The 18,478-nt window shown below is 44.3% G+C and overlaps 1 protein-coding gene across 3 annotated transcripts in view; it reads right to left on the reverse strand.

Annotated features, from left to right (window-relative positions):
* F8 (coagulation factor VIII) overlaps window positions 1-17,006 on the reverse strand; it is a 137,569-nt gene extending 120,563 nt beyond the window's left edge. Inside the window, exons 1-2 of one of the 3 annotated variants that reach the window (XR_006058215.2) lie at window positions 14,757-15,112; window positions 3,533-3,654 (exon numbers count right to left, since the gene is read on the reverse strand). Coding sequence is in view for 2 of the 3 variants with exons in the window: in NM_001172550.1 (NP_001166021.1) it covers window positions 3,533-3,654; window positions 14,757-14,902 (268 nt within the window). In the remaining variant the exon portion in view is untranslated. 3 annotated transcript variants of the gene reach the window in all.
* Between the last annotated feature and the right edge of the window lie 1,472 nt (window positions 17,007-18,478).

An 18,478-nucleotide genomic window follows, 5' to 3' on the forward strand; every position in this document is an offset into this window, starting at 1 on the left:
GCTGGTAAGTCATGTCTGACTCTTTTGAAACCCCATGGACTATAGCCCACCAGGCTCCTCTGTCCATAGGATTTCCCAGGCGAGAATACTGGAGTGGGTTGCCATTTCCTTCTCCAGGGGATCTTCCCAAACCAGAGATGGAACCCACATCTGCTACATTGGCAGGCTGATTATTTACCATTGAGCCATCAGGGAAGCCCCATTTGGAAGGTAGCACTCCAAAAAATTAATCACAAAAATGATGGTCAAAGTTACAGGAGAGAAGCAAGTCCTTCAGATTACTGATAAAAAGTAGTAGCCAAATGAATACAATAACTTCTATAACCAGCCCAGTCTTATGGTTGTTCTGAGGACAAATTTCTGGCAATGCATTCAATACATTGATTCATTCAACTAATAATTGGGTTCCTACTATATTCTATAAACCATCTTAGGCACTAGACATGAAGTAATTAAGAAGATAGGCCATAGAGATCAAATTATAGAGACATTAGTAAAAGTGAAAGTAGCTCAGTCATGTCCGACTCTTTGTGACCCCATGGACTATATCCATGGAATTCTCCAGGCCAGAATACTGAAGTAGGTAGCCTTTCCCTTCTCCAGGGGATAGTCCCAATCCAAGGATCAAACCCAGTTCTCCTGCATTGCCAGTGGATTCTTTCCCAGCTGAGCCAACAAGGAAGCCCAAGAACACTGGAGTGGGTAGCCTTTGGAATTCTCCAGGCCAGAATACTGGAGTAGGTAGCCTTTCCCTCCTCCATGGGATCTTCCCAACCCAGGAATTGAACCAGGGTCTCCTGCTTTGCAGGTGGATTCTTTACCAACTGAGCCATGAGGGAAGCTATTAAATATGTAAATAAACAAGAAAACTTTAGGTTGTTATAAATGCTGTAAACGATGGTGGCATACTAGAAAATGATGAGGCAGGAAGCAGAGGATACTTTAAAGATAGCAAAGTAACCTGTGGCTGAAGCAAAGTGAATGAGATAGAAGATAGCAGAAAAGAAGGTAATAGAGGAAGGCAGGGAATATAACATGTAAGACTTTGGAGGTTACAGGAATTTAGAAGAAGAAATGGATTGGAGACTTGTTTTGGAGGAAGACATTCAAAATAATAAGATTTTGAATGAATATTTATAATATTAATAAAAATATTCATAAACAGAAACATCAGTTAAATAGAGTTTGAGACCAGAAGGGGAACTCTTATGCCCTGTAACAATAGCAGAGCCCAAGGAGGAAAAAAATCCTCATCATTGTTGGCAAGGACTCAATCAATGAGCAGCCATGGACTCTGTTTTCCTGAGCCCTTCCAAATGCCTTTACCCTTCTGCGAACTGTGCTCTTCTCTTCTTGTTATTCGGGGACTTGTTTGCAACTTGCTGTGGTTTCGGACACCAAACTGCCATCCTCTGCTGATCCTCAAGAAACTCATCTTTTCTGGAGAGACATCTGGTAGTCTATTTTAGGTCAGCAAGTCAACAAGACTTGCTCATGAGTTGCATGTTGAAGATGGGGTGGGAGAGAAGCATGAAAGACATGGGAACCAGCCATGACTCCTGTGATTTTGATTTGTGCAACTGAGTGGTCATCAGGCCATGGCACAGAAGATTTGGAGGAAATTAGTGACTTACAGACAGTCATACTAGGTATAAGTGAAAGTGAAAGTGAAGTCACTCAGTCGTGTCCGACTCTTTGTGACCCCATGAACCACAGCACGAGGCTTACAAATGGCTTTACCGAATGCACTGGATTTAGTGGGATGAAAATATGAAACAGGTTTCTTTTTCATGGTTTTTAATTGTATGTAGAATTTCCCTTTCTCACATTTTGAGCAATCCCAAATTTTCCCCAAGTAACCTTCACATATTAACAGTATTATCATATGTACTAAGAAGTCCAGTCTGGCCTCATAGCAAACTTTTGATGTTCCCTGCAATTCAGGGATTCCCCCCTCCTCCAGTTCAGCTCTGAAATAGACTCAGAAATCAGTAATAGGGAGAAAAAGATATTTGGTTAGCAGGTTCACTGCTTTCTCACCTTCCTTCCCCAATCACCTTACTGCCTCTGGACCTTCTAAGGTTGGAGCTTAGGACAGGAGTGGAAAAAAGGCATAATTATAAGATTTTTCTTGGTCGTTCAGTGGTAATGTGGCTTTGGTACCCCCTGCATGTGGCATAGGCCAAATTTCTACATCTTTCTTTCTTAGAGAACTTATATGAGTTCTTTGAGAACTCTCTCTCTCTCAGTATGGTGACATCCTATTCCATTTCCCCCTGGCCTGTGATATGCCCTGTCCAGTTTTCACTTTATCTCTCCTCTCATTTTGTGCTTCTGAGAGTGCAATCACACAGATCTTCTCTGCTGGGATCACCTAGCCCTGGCAAAAAGTCCTCTCAGGCAGGGTTTTCTTGAGGCAAGTTTTGTCCAATAATCTTCCTGGTCTCACACCTAACAGTGGCGGTGCAGTTAGCTTCTGCCATATCCCACTCTCCTTCTGACACCATTAGGGGAAACTCTGTAAGACTCTGGCCTTGAAAGTTTTCTTCCAGATAAAAATCAGGCACGAATCAGTATCTTCCAAGCACCAAAAATTCTCTCAAGTTTTCTAAACAGTTCTCCTGAAGCCTCCCTCGCTGCAGCTTGACATGGTGGGGAGGGGAGATACTTCCTCTCCATGGGGATATATACAAAATACCAAAAATGTTTTCACAGGAAATCCTCAAATCTAAAGTTTTTCATAAGTTCCTAGCCTTCTTTTATAAAACTTGAAGGTACATGATGGGCTAAAGGTTGCTGAATCAATTTGGAGCACTATCTGAACAAGTCTTGAACAGGTGGGCCATTATCTTTCTTTAGAATTTGGGACTACTTGTCAGCTATAATTCTCAGAAATAATTCTAAGACAGGAAATCTTAACACCTTGTTACATGCTTATTTGGGCTTCCCTGATGGCTCAGCTGGTAAAGAATCTGCCTGCAATATGGGAGACCTGGGTTTGATCCCTGGGTTGGGAAGATTCCCCTGGAGAAGGGAAAGGCTACCCACTCCAGTATTCTGGCCTGGAGAATCCCATGGACTGTATAGTCCATGGGGTCGTCAAGAGTCAAACAGGACTGAGCAACTTTCACTTTCACATGCTTATTTGACATTTAAGTGGAGGTATCAAAAAGCAGTCTGAACTGAAGATATAAACTCGGGGGTTACTGGCATATATGATCTTTTAAAGCCATGAGCATGGATAAGACCAACTAGGAATTGAAAGCAGGGAGAAAAAAGAAAATGAACCCAGGTCCAAGATAAAGGGCACTTGAACTTCTAGAGAATAAACACAGGAGGAGATCCAGGCAAGAAGACTGAGACCATTTGGTCAGTGTATTTCCCCAAGAGGTGGTAATAAGGGAAGGCTGACCAAGAAAATATTTTCTTTGGCAGCTGCCTTCTTAAAAAACTGCAGTCCAAGGCTGGGTAATCCTTTCAAGGAAACAAGACACCCAGTTTCACAAGAAAGAGTCAATCTTGTTTACATTACCCATCCATGGTGGCCTGGGCTTGGCGATGTTAAAAAGTTGATCCGTGAACTCTACAAACACAGTCTTTCTGTACATGACTGATGTGTTGAATGGAAAAGGTTTGGGCACTCTGGGAGGAAACCTGTGTGAAGAAGAGAAAAAGTCATTCATTTTGGTTGACCCTTCTCTGAACATGCTTGGAAAAATAGCTGGAGGTCATGCTTCCATCCCACTCTCCTATACCGTGAACAAGGCAGACTGGAAATGGTATCTGGATCCCTGCTACAGACTGAATGTTTCTGTGCAGAACCCTCACAAATGGGATTAGTGCCCTTATAAAGGACCCCCAAGAGAGATATCTCACCTCTTGTAACCATGTAAGTTACAACAAAAAATGGCATCTCTGAACCAGCAAGAGGGTCGTCACCAGACACCAAATCAGTTGCCACTCTGATCTTGGATGTCTGGCTTCCAGAACTGCGAGAAATAAATTTCTATTGTTTATAAGCCACCCAGTCTATGGTATTTTGTTATAGAAGCCTGGACAGACCAGGAGACGCTGTCCCTGGAATTCTCCAGGCCAGAATACTGGAGCGGGTAGCTGTTCCCTTCTCCAGGGGATCTTCCCAACCCAGGGATCAAACCGAGGTCTCCCACATTACAGGCAGATTCTTTACCAGCTGAGCCACCAGGGAAGCCCAAGAATACTAGAGAAGGTAGCCTATCCCTTCTCCAGTGGATCTTCCTGACTCAGGAATCAAACTGGGTCTCCTGCACTGCTGGCAGACTCTTTACCAGCTGTGCTACCAGGGAAGCCCAGACAATTCATAACATCTATCAAATCAAAAAGCAAATCTTTCCTCATAGCTTAGTTGGTAAAGAATCTGCCTGCAATGCAGGAGACCCGGGTTTAATTCCTGAGTCGGGAAGATCCCCTGGAGAAGGAAATGGCAATCCACTTGAGTAATCTTGCCTGGAAAATCCCATGGACAGAGGAGCCTGGTGGGCTACAGTGCATGGGGTCACAAGAGTCGGACATGACTTAGCAACTAAATCACCACCACCATCAAATCAAAACACTGTTTTCAAAAGTCATCTGACGCATTAAGTACCATATAATAAGAAAAAGCATAAAATCAATACTCATACACTACCAGCCAAAAAAACCTTTGCCGAAACAATAACTATAACATCCTTCAATTTTATCTCTAAAAAAGACTATAACTTTCATCTAAGTACCTTGAACTCCAATTTTGTCAGTATGTACCTAAAATTACCAGATACCGCCAATTATCCAAGGTGGTGCAGTGGTAAAGAAATCACCTACCAATGCAGGAGACACAAAAGACACGAGTTTGACTTCTGGGTTGGAAAGATCTCTTGGAGAAGGAAACGGCAACCCTCTCCAGTATTCTTGTCTGGAAAATTCTATGGACAGAGGAGCCTGGTGAGCTACGTACACACAGGTTCACAGAGTTGGACACTACTGAGCATGCGTGCACACACACACACACACACACACACACACACACACACACACACCCCACATCCACTTACCCATGGATCAGCTAATGAATCAGACATTTCATAATTATGTTCAGTTCAGTCACTCGGTCGTGTCCGACTCTTTGCCACCCCATGAATTGCAGCATGCCAGGCCTCCCTGTGCATCACCAACTCCCAGAGTTTACTCAAACTCTGTCCATCGAGTTGGTGATGCCATCCAGCCATCTCATCCTCTGTTGTCCCCTTCTCCTCCGGTCCTCAATCCCTCCCAGCATCAGAGTCTTTTCCAATGAGTCAACTCTTCGCATGAGGTGGCCAAAGTACTGGAGTTTCAGCTTTAGCATCATTCCTTCCAAAAACACCAGGACTGACCTCCTTTAGAATGGGCTGGTTGGATCTCCTTGAAGTCCAAGGGACTCTCAACAGTCTTTTCCAACACCACACTTCAAAAGCATCAGTTCTTTGGTGCTCAGCTTTCTTCACAGTCCAACTCTCACATCCATACACGACTACTGGAAAAACCATAGCCTTGATTAGATGGACCTTTGTTGGCAAAGTAATGTCTCTGCTTTCGAATATGCTATCTAGGTTGGTCATAACTTTCCTTCCAAGGAGTAAGTGTCTTTTAAGTTCAGGCTGCAGTCACCATTTGCAGTGATTCTGGAGCCCAAAAAAATAAAGTCTGACACTGTTTCCACTGTTTCCCCATCTAATTCCCATGAAGTAATGGGATGCCATGATCTTAGTTTTCTGAATGTTGAGCTTTAAGCTAACTTTTTCACTCTCCTCTTTCACTTTCATCAAGAGGCTTTTTAGTTCCTCTTCACTTTCTGCCATAAGGGTGGTGTCATCTACATATCTGAGGTTATTGATATTTCTCCCAGCAATCTTGATTCTAGCTTGTGCTTCTTACAGTCCAGTGTTTCTCATGATGTAGTCTGCATATAAGTTAAATAAGCAGGGTGACAATATACAGCCTTGATGTACTCATTTTCCTATTTGGAACCAGTCTGTTGTTCCATGTCCAGTTCTAACTGTGGCTTTCTGATCTGCATATAGGTTTCTCAAGAGGCAGATCAGGTGGTCTGGTATTCCCATCTCTTTCAGAATTTCCTACAGTTTTTTGTGGTCCACACAGTCAAAGGCTTTGGCATAGTCAATAAAGCAGAAATAGATGTTTTTCTGGAACTCTCTTGCTTTTCCATGATCCAGCGGATATTGGCAATTTGATCTCTGGTGCTTCTGCCTTTTCTAAAACCAGCTTGAACATCAGGAAGTTCATGGTTCACGTATTACTGAAGCCTGGCTTGGAGAATTTTGAGCATTACTTTACTAGTGTATGAGATGAGTGCAGTTGTGTGGTAGTTAGAGCATTCTTTGGCATTGCCTTTCTTTGTGATTGGAATGAAAACTGACCTTTTCCAGTCCTGTGGCCACTGCTGAGTTTTCCAAATTTGTTGACATATTGAGTGCAGCACTTTCACAGCATCATCTTTCAGGATTTGAAATAGCTCAACTGGAGTTCCATCCCCTCCACTAGCTTTGTTCATAGTGATGCTTTCTAAGGCCCACTTGACTTCACATTCCAGGATGTCTGGCTCTATGTGAGTGACCACACCATCGTGATTATCTTGGTCGTGAAGATATGTTTTGTACAGTTCTTCTGTGTATTCTTGCCACCTCTTCTTAGTATCTTCTGCTTCTGTTCGGTCCATAATATCCGTCCTTTATCGAGCCCATCTTTGCATGAAATGTTCCCTTGGTATTTCTAATTTTCTTGAAGAGATCTCTAGTCTTTCCCATTCTGTTGTTTTCCTCTATCTCTTTGCATTGATTGCTGAGGAAGGCTTTCTTATCTCTTCTTGCTATTCTTTGGAACTCTGCATTCAGATGCTTATATCTTTCCTTTTCTCCTTTGCTTTTTGCTTCTCTTTTTTTCACAGCTGTTTGTAAGGCCTCCCCAGACAGCCATTTTGCTTTTTTGCATTTCTTTTCCATGGGGATGGTCTTGATCCCCGTCTTCTGCACAATGTCACGAACCTCCATCCATAGTTCATCAGGCACTCTGTCTATCAGATCTAGTTCCTTAAATCTATTTCTCACTTCCACTGTATAATCAAAAGGGATTTGATTTAGATCATACCTGAATGGTCTAGTGATTTTCCCTATTTTCTTCAATTTAAGTCTGAATTTGGCAATAAGGAGTTCATGATCTGAGCCACAGTCGGCTCCCAGTCTTGTTTTTACTGACTGTATAGAGCTTCTCCATTTTTGGCTGCAAAGAATATAATCAATATGATTTCAGTGTTGCCCATCTGGTGAGGTCCATGTCTAGAGTCTTCAACTCAATGAAATTAAGCCATACACTGCGGGGCCACCCAAGACGGGCGGGTCATGGTGGAGAGGTCTGACAGAATGTGGTCCACTGGAGAAGGGAATGGCAAACTACTTCAGTATTCTTGCCTTGAGAACTCCATGAACAGTATGAAAAAGCAAAATGATAGGCCACTGAAAGAGGAACTCCCCAGGTCAGTAGGTGCCGAATATGCTACTGGAGATCACTGGAGAAATAACTCCAGAAAGAATGAAGGGATGGAGTCAAAGCAAAAACAATATCCAGTTGTGGATGTGACTGGTGACAGAAGCAAGGTCCGATGCTGTAAAGAGCAATATTGCATAGGAACCTGGAATGTCAGGTCCATGAATCAAGGCAAATTGGAAGTGGTCAAACAGGAGATGGCAAGAGTGAACGTCAACATTCTAGGAATCAGAGAACTAAAATGGGCTGGAATGGGTGAATTTAATTCAGATGACCATTATATCTACTACTGTGGGCAGGAATCCCTTAGGAGAAATGGAGTAACCACCATGGTTAACAAAAGAGTCTGAAATGCAGTACTTGGATGCAGTCTCAAAAACGACAGAATGATCTCTGTTCATTTCCAAGGCAAACCATTCAATGTCACAGTAATCCAAGTCTATGCCCCAACCAGTAATGCTGAAGAAGCTGAAGTTGAGTGGTTCTATGAAGACCTACAATACCTTTTAGAATTAACACCCCCCAAAAGTTAATTATGTTCAGTTAAATTCAGTTCAGTCACTCAGTCATGTCCGACTCTTTGCGACCCCGTGAATCGCAGCACGCCAGGCCTCCCTGTCCATCACCTACTCCCAGAGTTCACTCATACTCACGTCCATCAAGTCAGTAATACCATCCAGCCATCTCATCCTCTGTCGTCCCCTTCTCCTCCTGCCCCCAATCCCTCCCAGCATCAGAGTCTTTTCCAATGAGTCAACTCTTTGCATGAGGTGGCCAAAGTACTGGAGTTTCAGCTTCAGCATCATTCCCTCCAAAGAAATCCCTCTAAAGAAATCCAAGGGCTGATCTGCTTGCAGTCCAAGGGACTCTCAAGAGTCTTCTCCAACACCACAGTTCAAAAGCACAGTTCAAAAGCATCAATCTCTCTTGAGAGTCCCTTGGACAGCAAGGAGATCCAACCAGTCCATCCTAAAGGAGATCAGTCCTGGGTGTTCATTGGAAGGTCTGATGTTGAAGCTGAAACTCCAATACTTTGGCCACCTGAAGCAAAGAGCTGACTCATTTGAAAAGACCCTGATGCTGGGAAAGATTGAAGGCAGGAGGAGAAGGGGACAACAGTGTATGAGATGGTTGGATGGCATCACTGACTCAATGGACATGAGTTTGGGTAAACTCCGGGAGTTGGTGACAGGCAGGGAGGCCTGGTGTGCTGTGTTTCATGGGGTTGCAAAGAGTTGGACATGACTGAGCGACTGAACTGAATGGCTGATCATTACATAGACACTGGGGCCTGGTGGCCTTGGCCCAACCGGGACAACTCAGAAGGGTCATATGAGCTCCAGAGTTCCGTGGAGGGCTGGCCTGCATGGTGGCCCAGTTTCTCCCTCTGCCCACTCCCACTTCCTCAGGTATTGATCCCAAGACAACTCTAAATAACATTCCTACAGGACAATCTCTATCTCACAGTCTGCTTCTAGGGAACCCAATCTGTGACACTAATTCATATTTCAATGTGCTCTAATTTCATCCATCTCTGGAAATTTCCATGGCACTAGCTTTGGCATAGACCTACAGGGCTTTTAGTCATTGAAACTTGAGTTGATTTGTCCCATCTCTTGGCAACCTTGAGGCACAGTCATCAACTCCTCCCTAGAGTTTGTTCCCTTTTCCTCTGCCTAGTCCATCTCCTTGGTTCTGCTGAGTCTGCCTTACCCAGTTTCTCCAAAGTTGCCAGTGGTTTCTAATAAGACTCAGATCTATGTCCAGAGATAGGTATTTTGCTACACACTAGCACAGTGCTTTCATTTTAATATTTCTGACTAAAATGAAAATCTAGGACATAAAAAGTGTTTACTAGATCAAGAGCTTGGAAGACCAGAGAAGGAACAGGATCACCAGTACACAAAAACAATTTTTTCTCTCTCTGAGGGAAAAGGAAAAAATCAAAAGCTAGATAAAAGAACAAGGTTATGCAACAGAGAAAACAGAAGGCCTAGGCCCTAGTCAGCTGGGACGTGATTTATGACTCTGATTTAGCATAATCTGCACAGTAAGTGACAAAATGTTCCCAGGTTCACAGGTTTTACTCTTTCCTAACTTATGTGGGGTTTTGTTTGTGCATTTCCCTTGGGCTTTGATATATAAATCTTGCCAAATATATTTCGCAACAATGTCCTTGACCTGAACTGTTCTTTCACATTTTATCGAAAATCCATCGGAAAACCTATTATATTCCCTGACCTTTGCGTAGAAGAAGTTGAGCAGCTGCAGGAATAGATAATATAAAACTGAATTTCCCAGATGTTTGTTTCAAGTCTTGGCAGAGGTTGTCAGGATATGTTCAGAGTCAGCTTATCCTGTTAATCAGTACCAAAATAATCTGGACTATAAAATGGTATCATCAAAATAAAATTCTATCAACTTTTTCCTGGTAAATACATGTGACTGCCTATAAAGCAAAAGAAATCTAGATACTAAATAAATCATTTTCTCCATTCAATTTTATACACAGACTGTGATTCACTATACTTCATCCTGCATGCTATAATACAAGCACAACGTATTAAGTACAATGATCTCAACACTAGTTTTCAAATAGTCCAGTATTAACAGATAAATGGCCAATGGTTCATTTAGATACCAGGCTACTGATCATCTGGGCCTCTACTTCAGGATCAGTCACACTGCACAACCACAGGCTTGGATCCCTTCCTTAAACTATACACAAAAATTAACTCAAATAACTCAATATAAGAGCTAAAACTATAAAACTCTTAGAAGAAAGCACTGGTATAAATCTCTGTGACTTTGGATTTGGTAATAGCTTTTTAGATATGATACCAAAAACACAAGCAACTAGTAGGAAAAAAATAGATAAATTGGAATTCATCAAAATGAAAATCTTTGTGCTGTGAGAAAATTTTGAAAACAAGTGTACTTGTATCCAGAATATATAAAGAATTCTCAAAACTCAACAATAATAAGACAACCCAATGTAAAAATGGGCTAAATATTCGCATCATCAGGTTATTAAATAACATACAGGAATGGTCAGTCACAAATGTAAAGATGCTCAGTATCTTTAGTATCAGAGAAATGTAAAATTAAACATACAGTATGATGTCAGCACATAGTCATTAAATAACTAAAATACTTCAGTTCAGTTCAGTCGCTCAGTCGTGTTCAACTCTTTGTGACCCCATGAACTGCAGCATGCCAGGCCTCCTTGTCCATCACCACCTCCTGGCGTTTACCCAAACTCATGTCCATTGAGTCAGTGATGCCATCCAACCATCTCATTCTCTGTCTAGCAACACCACATACCCAGTATGTGTTGCAACTGGCACTTTCATGCATTGTTGATGAGAGTACAAAATGGTATAATCATTCCAGAAATCTGTTCATGGTATCTTATAAAGTTAAATGTGCATTTTCACATGATCCAGCAATTTCACTCATCGAATATGCAGCTAAGATAAGTGAAAGCAGATGGCCACACAAACACTTGTACAGGAATGTTCACAGCAGGTTTATTTATATTAACCCCTGGAAACAAGTCAAAGGTTAACGTGGAAGTGAAAGGTATACATTGTGATATATTCCCTCAAAAGAGCAGTAATTAGCAATAAAAAGGACAGAACTACTTCATGTGACAGCCTGAGCAAATTTCCAAATCACGATGCTTAAGATAAAAATCGAGACACTGAAGAGTGCATACTGTATGAATTTACTGATATAAAAGTCTTGTAAAGTCAAAAGCAAATTTGTAATTCCGGAAAGGAGCTTGTTGCCTGGTGCCAGGTCAAGGTAGAGATACTTACTAAAAGGTTGCAGGATGATTGACTGGGGTGGTATTTATGTAACTGGTATGATTTGTCAAAACTTCTCAAACTGCACATTTAAAAATCTGTGTGTTTCACCATATGTAAATTATACCAGTGGTAGGGAAAATGTCCCTCATGACCTCTGCCCCTTGGCATTATGCTCAGGACTATGTTCTGTTATGTGGTAGAAGAAACGTGACACATGGAATTAAGGTTGTTAATTAGTTGCTCTTGAGATGGGGAGAGGATCTTGAAATGTCTGGGTGGGTCTAATTTAACCATGAGAATTCTTAAAAGTGGAAGAGGGAGACAGAGCAGAAGTTTTAACAGATGTCATGGAAATCGAAGTTAGATCTGAAGCACGAAAGAGACTTGATATACACTTGTTAGCATGAAGATAGAGGGCACTGCATGGAAACTGAAAGAAGGAACTAAATTCCAATTGAGCCTGGAAATGGGTTTCCCCCCACTCCCCCAAGCCGGAGCCTCCAGTAAGGAACATAGCCCTGTAAACACCTTGATTTTGCCCTTGTATGATCCCAAGTCAAGTTCCTAGTTGAGCCGACCTGGATTTCCGACCCACTGAAACTGTGAGATAATAAGTAGATGTTATTGCAAACTGCTATGAACAAAGCTAGTGGAGGTGATGGAATTCCAGTTGAGCTGTTTCAAATCCTAAAAGATGATGCTGTGAAAGTGCTGCACTCAATATGCAAGCAAATATAAAAATTCAGCAGTGGTCACAGGACTGGGAAAGGTCAGTTTTCATTCCAATCTCAAAGAAGGGCAGTGCCAAAGAATGTTCAAACTACTGCCCAATTGCACTCATTTCACATGCTAGCATGCTGCTAAGCTAAGTCACTTCAGTCATGTCCGACTCTGTGTGATCCCATAGATGGCAGCCCACCAGTCTCCCCCATCTCTGGGATTCTCCAGGCAAGAACACTGGAGTGGGTTGCCATTTCTCTCTCCAATGCATGAAAGTGAAAAGTGAAAGGGAAGTAGCTCAGTCATGTCTGACTCTTAGAGACCCCATGGACTGCAGCCTACCAGGCTCCTCCGTCCATGGGATTTTCCAGGCAAGAGTACTGGAGTGGGTTGCCATTGCCTTCTCAAAATTCTCAAAATGCTCAAGCCAGGCTTTAACAGTATGTGAACCAAGAATGTTCAGATGTTCAAGCTGGATTTAGAAAAGGCAGAGGACCCAGAAATCAAATAGCCAACATCTGTTGGGTCATAGAAAAAGCCAGAGAATTCAAGAAAAACATCTACGTCTGCTTCATTGATGATGCTAAAGCCTTTGACTGTGTGGATCACAACAAACAGTGGAGAATTCTTAAAGAGATGGGAATACCAAACCACCTTACCTACCTCCTGAAAAACCTGTATGCAGGTCAAGAAGCAACAGTTAGAACCAGACATGGAACAACGGACTGGTTCCAAATTGGGAAAGGAGTACATCAAGGCTGTATACTGTCACCCTGCTTTAACTTATATGCAGAGTACATCATAAGAAATGCTGGGCTGGATGAAGCACAAGCTGGAATCAAGATTGCCGGGAGAAATATGAATAACCTCAGATATGCAGATGACACCACCCTTATGGCAGAAAGCAAACAGGAACAAAAGAGGTTCTTGATGAAACTGAAAGAGGAGTAAAAAAGAGTTGTCTTAAAACTCAACATTCAAAAAACGGAGATCACGGCATCCTGTCCCAACGTTCATGGCAAACAGATGGGGAAACAATGGAAACAGTGACAAACTTCTTTTTCTTGGCTTCCAAAATCACTGCAGATGGTGACTGCAGCCACAAAATTAAAAGACACTTGCTCCCTGGAAGAAAAGCTATGACAAAACTAGACAGCATATGAAAAAGCAGATACATTTCTTTGCCGACAAAGGTCTGAATAGTCAAAGCTATGGTTTTTCCAGTAGTTATGTATGGATGTGAGAGTTGGACTATAAAGAAGGCTGAGCACCAAATAATTGATGCTTTTGAAGTGTGGTGTTGGAGAAGACTCTTGAGAGTCCCTCGGACTGCAAGGAGATCCAACCAGTTCATCCTAAAGGAAATTAGTCCTGAATATTCATTGGAAGGACTGATGCTGAAGCTGAAACTCCAATACTTTAGCCATTGATGCGAAAAACTGACTCATTGGAAAAGATCCTGATGCTGGAAAAGACTGAAGGCAGGAGAAGAAAGGGAAAGAAATTTTACATAGTCATTAAATTGACTTGCACAGGATTCCATTAGGTGTTAATGAGTGAGAAAAATGTATAGTATCCTATTTTTTGTAAAACAAACAATGACAAAGAAAACCTTTATTTGCATATATGTGCAAACATGTGTGTTCATGAATCTATATTACCATACTAGGGCTACCAGATTGGGGAAAATCAAGAAGCAGGTTCAGATAGAAGAAATGTAGGAAGCAAAGCAAACAGAACAAAAAAGATTGTAACACTTGTATGACATGACCATATTTAATATTTACATTACCATCAAGTATGTACTGGGCTTAAAACTTTATAATACACATTTAAAGAAAATACAACAAAATTGTAAATAAATGCTTTCAGCATTCCACTCAATAAGCAAACAATTAGATCAACAGAATGAACCAAAGGAAGTAAGGAAGAAGAAATGAACCAACGAAAGTAAAAATGGAAATTGATAGACCCAAAAGATGCAGGTTCCTGACAAAAGCAATAAAATCCAGAAACATCCTGAAAATATTACTTGTAAGAGAGGTAACGAGAACATATACAAGCCAAGAACAGAGATATAACTACAGACACAAAAGAGGTTAACAATATCACATGACTACTATGTGACTTGATTCCAATACACTATAAACTCTAGGCATGACGACTGCTTTCTAGGAAAATATATATAAATAAACCTTGACCGAAGAATAGGTAGAAAATCTGACTAAATCAATGACCACAGATAATATTGGAAAGATTATTTAACCATACTCTCCCAAAATGTGCCAGAACCCAGAAAAGATGAAAAGCTTCTGAATTCATGGTTAATACTATCTTTACACCAAAACAGGATAATACTGATGGGTCTTGTTGCTCTTCTCCCTGATAGAAGTTTTGTTCCGTCTCTTATGCTCCTTGCCTCTCTGCCCTCACTCTACCCCACTCTCTAGTTTCCAGAGCGGCAGCATGTGACAAAGAGAAGCAATGGACAAGATAGGGAAAAAAGTCAACAAATAGGTTAGATCTATGAAAAGGATTAGCAGTGACTTGGAAATGCTCTTTAGGGCTTCAGTAGTATCACAGCCACTGTAACCTATGTCTGTATCTTCCGCCAGCCAGAGTCCCACACCCACCATTCTGCCCAGCGCCTCTAGAACCTAGGTTTACCTCGTGTTCACATGCAGCTCACTGAGCAGTTCACTTCGTGTATAGTCCCAGGACAGTTCCACTGCACCCAGGTAGTATCTTCTGATGGCACTGAAGCTGCATGGCCAGAGGCACAGAAAGAGGCAGGTACAGAGCTTGATGTGCATGGCTCTGATGGCTGGAAAATATTTGACTGGAGAAGTGAAAAATCAGTTCTCTAAAAACATCCTAGGCTTCCAGGAGGCAAAAAAAAAAAAAAAGGTAAATTTTCTACGATTTTGTGAAATGTCCCAAAGTTTTCGGAAAGGACTTTAGGGGACTTAAGAACGGCATGAGAGCTCAGCAGTGGCAGATAGGATTGCTTCCTTTTGGGCGATGGGAAGCTGCCACAGGAAGAAGTGAGTAGGAAGAGGAAGGCTGAGCTCAAGCTTAACCCGTTCACCTCTGAAAGCAGCAGGGGCCCAAGACTGTTGCTTTGCTCAGAACCTTGGAGAAAAGGAAGAATTGGGTTCAGGTGAAGAGGAGCACCAAACTGTCTTCATATTCCTGGTGGCCTCCAACCCTCTTTCTTAGCAGCAGGAAGAAGAGACAGGATGTCAAAGATTCTGGAATCCGTGCATGAGCAAGAGCAACCCTCATGCTAAGAGTTGCCCCTGCTTCTCCCCTTGCCCCTCATGCAGACACCACTGAATGACCTTTAAAACCATAAAGCAGATCCAGTCACTTCTTTGCCCAGAACCCTCCACTGGCTTCTGACCTCATTCAGAGCAATAGCTTACATTTGGACCATGTGCTAGAGTCTTCCCTAAGGGATTCCCTGGTGGCTCAGACGGTAAAGCATCTGCCTACAATGTGGGAGACCCAGGTTCGATCCCTAGGTAGGGAAGATCCCCTGGAGAAGGCAATGGCCACCCACTCTGGTACTCTTGCTTAGAAAATTACATGGATGGAGGAGTCTGGTGGCCTACAGTCCATGGGGTCACAAAGAGTCAGATACGACTGAGCGACTGAACTGAACTATGTCAGATGCTTTACACATTATGTGATTTAATCCTCACAGTGAGGCTGCAAAGTAAGTACAGGTGCACCATCTAAGGGACAGAGTGGTTAAGTGGTTCGCCAAAGAGCACACAATGGTTCATTTGTCCTAATCAGACATGGTTCTACGCAAACACCGTCCCAGGCACCGGGTGCACAGCAGGGAAAACCATCAACAGGGGTCCCTTATGCATGTCAGGTGAACTAAGAACTGCGCCCCCAAAGAAAGTAAAGTATGAGAAGGGGAAGGAGGGATGAACCAGGTCGCAATTTTAAATGCCGATGGTCATGGGATGCGTACCTTATGCGCAAGTGACTTGTACACTGAAGGCTCTAGGGAGCCATGGTAGGGTTCTGAGCAAGGGATGATCGTGATCTCTGGCCACAGCCGTGAGGATCGGGTTTAACGGTACGAAAGCAGGTGGCCTGTTCGCTGAGGGCCATTTGGGCTGAGATGGAAGCATTGGAATAAGAGCAAGGTTTCTGGCAGGGCGGTGTTGCCTTGAACTAGGACGGAGTCACAGCGACAACTGTCGCTTGGGGCTGGGGCAGTGATAAGTACGTGCTCAGTGTTGACATGAACAACTACCACGAGCCCGCCTTTGAACTTTTTCGTAAAGGAAAGAGCGAAACAGCGTTCGCGAGGGAAAGGCCACGTAACGTTTCGCGGGGAACCGAAAGGAACCCTCTTCCCAGCAACCGGCGAGCGAGACCGGAAGTGGGGAGCCAGTGCGGCCGCCAAAGACCTTCGGCTTACGCGCGGCCCGGCCCGCCGGGGGGCGGGGCCACTGCACTTGTAGCCCCGCCCACCGGAGCTTTGTGACGCGCCAGCGCGCCGAGAAGGGGAGGGGACAGCCCGCACCCCGCCCGGCCTCTTCCGCCGCTGCCGTGGGAATGGAAACATCTACCCCACGTACCGGAAGCCAGCTCGCGCAGACGGCGGCGCGCCACTCCGCGTCCTCCCGCAGCGAAGCTTCGCGGGTGTCATCGCGAGACGAGCTCGCCGAAATGGCCGCCGCCAGTCAAGGTAAGGGCGGGCGCGGGCCCCCGTGGCGCCTAGAGGAGCCGCCTTCCCGGGCTCCGGAAAGGGACAGGCTCCACTCCTCCCAGGCCAGCCCGCGCCCTCCGCCCCGAGAAGCGCGCGCGGCGAAGGGTTGGGGGAGGGCGCTGGAGCTCGGGCCGGGCCCAGCCAAGGTCAGCGGCCGCGCTGGAGCCGACCTTTTCCGGGGGGTCGGCGTGGGGCAGGCTCCTCTGCCTTCCGGCCCCGCCCCGGCAACCTGGGCTTGGCAACTTTTGGTTTGTGTTCTCGGAAGCGGTCGGAAACCCAGAGACTTCAGGCGGGTCATTCTGTGTGCGAGCTGCCCCTCTTGGCGCTTTGATGGGTTTGAAAGCGGACACAGGATACGGTTCTTTGAAATCGTCTGTGTAGTCTGTATAGTCAGGAGTCCCAGAAAAAGACAAAAAACAGAGTCCCTGTAATCAAACACACAGTGGACCAAGTCTTCCTGCTTCTTGTCCCACTGTGAATGCTGCAGACTATATTCAGTTCAGTACTGTCTCATAGGGCTTCCCTGGTGGCTTAGATGGTAAAGCGTCTGCCTGCAATGCTGGAGACCCGGGTTCGATCCCTGGGTCGGGAAGATCCTCTGGAGAAGGAAATGGCCACCCGCTCCAGTACTCTTGCCTGGAAAATTCCATGGACGGAGGAGCCTGGTGGGCTGCAGTCCATGGGGTCGCAAGGAGTCGGACACGACTGAGCGACTTCACTTTCACTGTCTTACAGAGCCATCACCGAAAACTCATATATGCTTGTATGAGTTTTATAAACTTACATAAACAAGGTTACAGAAATTCTGTTTAAAACACAAGAGTGGAAGGACTCAGAATTCATTCTTTCTTATTTGCCATGTTTCACTGTTACCAGTACTCTTCGGTTATGGACAGCTGTCATGTCCATGTGGTGGAAATAGCCTTTTCTAGCTCCGCATTCAGTGCCGTCACAATTTCGTGATGTCACGCCCTGGCTGTGCGTGTCCAAGACGGACAGACAGACACACACCAGTCTGCCCCCGCCCCAGCTCTGCGTTTAGCACCATCACAATTCCATGATGTCAGGCCCTGGCTGTGGGTGTGCAACACACAGTCTGCCCCCCCCTACACACAGCAGTCTACCACTCTACACCAGTCTGCGCACACACACACACACACAGACACATGCTCACACCAGTCTGTTCACAGACACACTGACACACACACACCAGTCTGCCCCCACACACACACTAGTCTGCCCCTGTCCCAGCTCTGCGTTCAGTGCCGTCGCAGTTCAGTGATGTCACGCTCTTACTGTTCCTGTGCAACACACTCACACACACACCAGTCTGCACACACACACACTGATACACACACCAGTCTGCCCCACACACACCAGTCTACCTCCCCCACCAGTCTACACACACACACACACACACACACACACACACACACACACACACACACACACACACACACACACACACACACACACACACACACACACACACACACACACACACACACACACACACACACACACACACACACACACACACACACACACACACACACACACACACACACACACACCCCTGCGCTTGCCCCAGCTTCTCATTCAGCACCATGCCCTGAATTCAGTGATGTCATGCCCTGGCTGTGCATGTGCAACACAC

The sequence above is a fragment of the Ovis aries genome, chromosome X, assembly GCF_016772045.2.
Source record: "Ovis aries strain OAR_USU_Benz2616 breed Rambouillet chromosome X, ARS-UI_Ramb_v3.0, whole genome shotgun sequence".
Taxonomy (NCBI): Eukaryota; Metazoa; Chordata; class Mammalia; order Artiodactyla; family Bovidae; genus Ovis; species Ovis aries.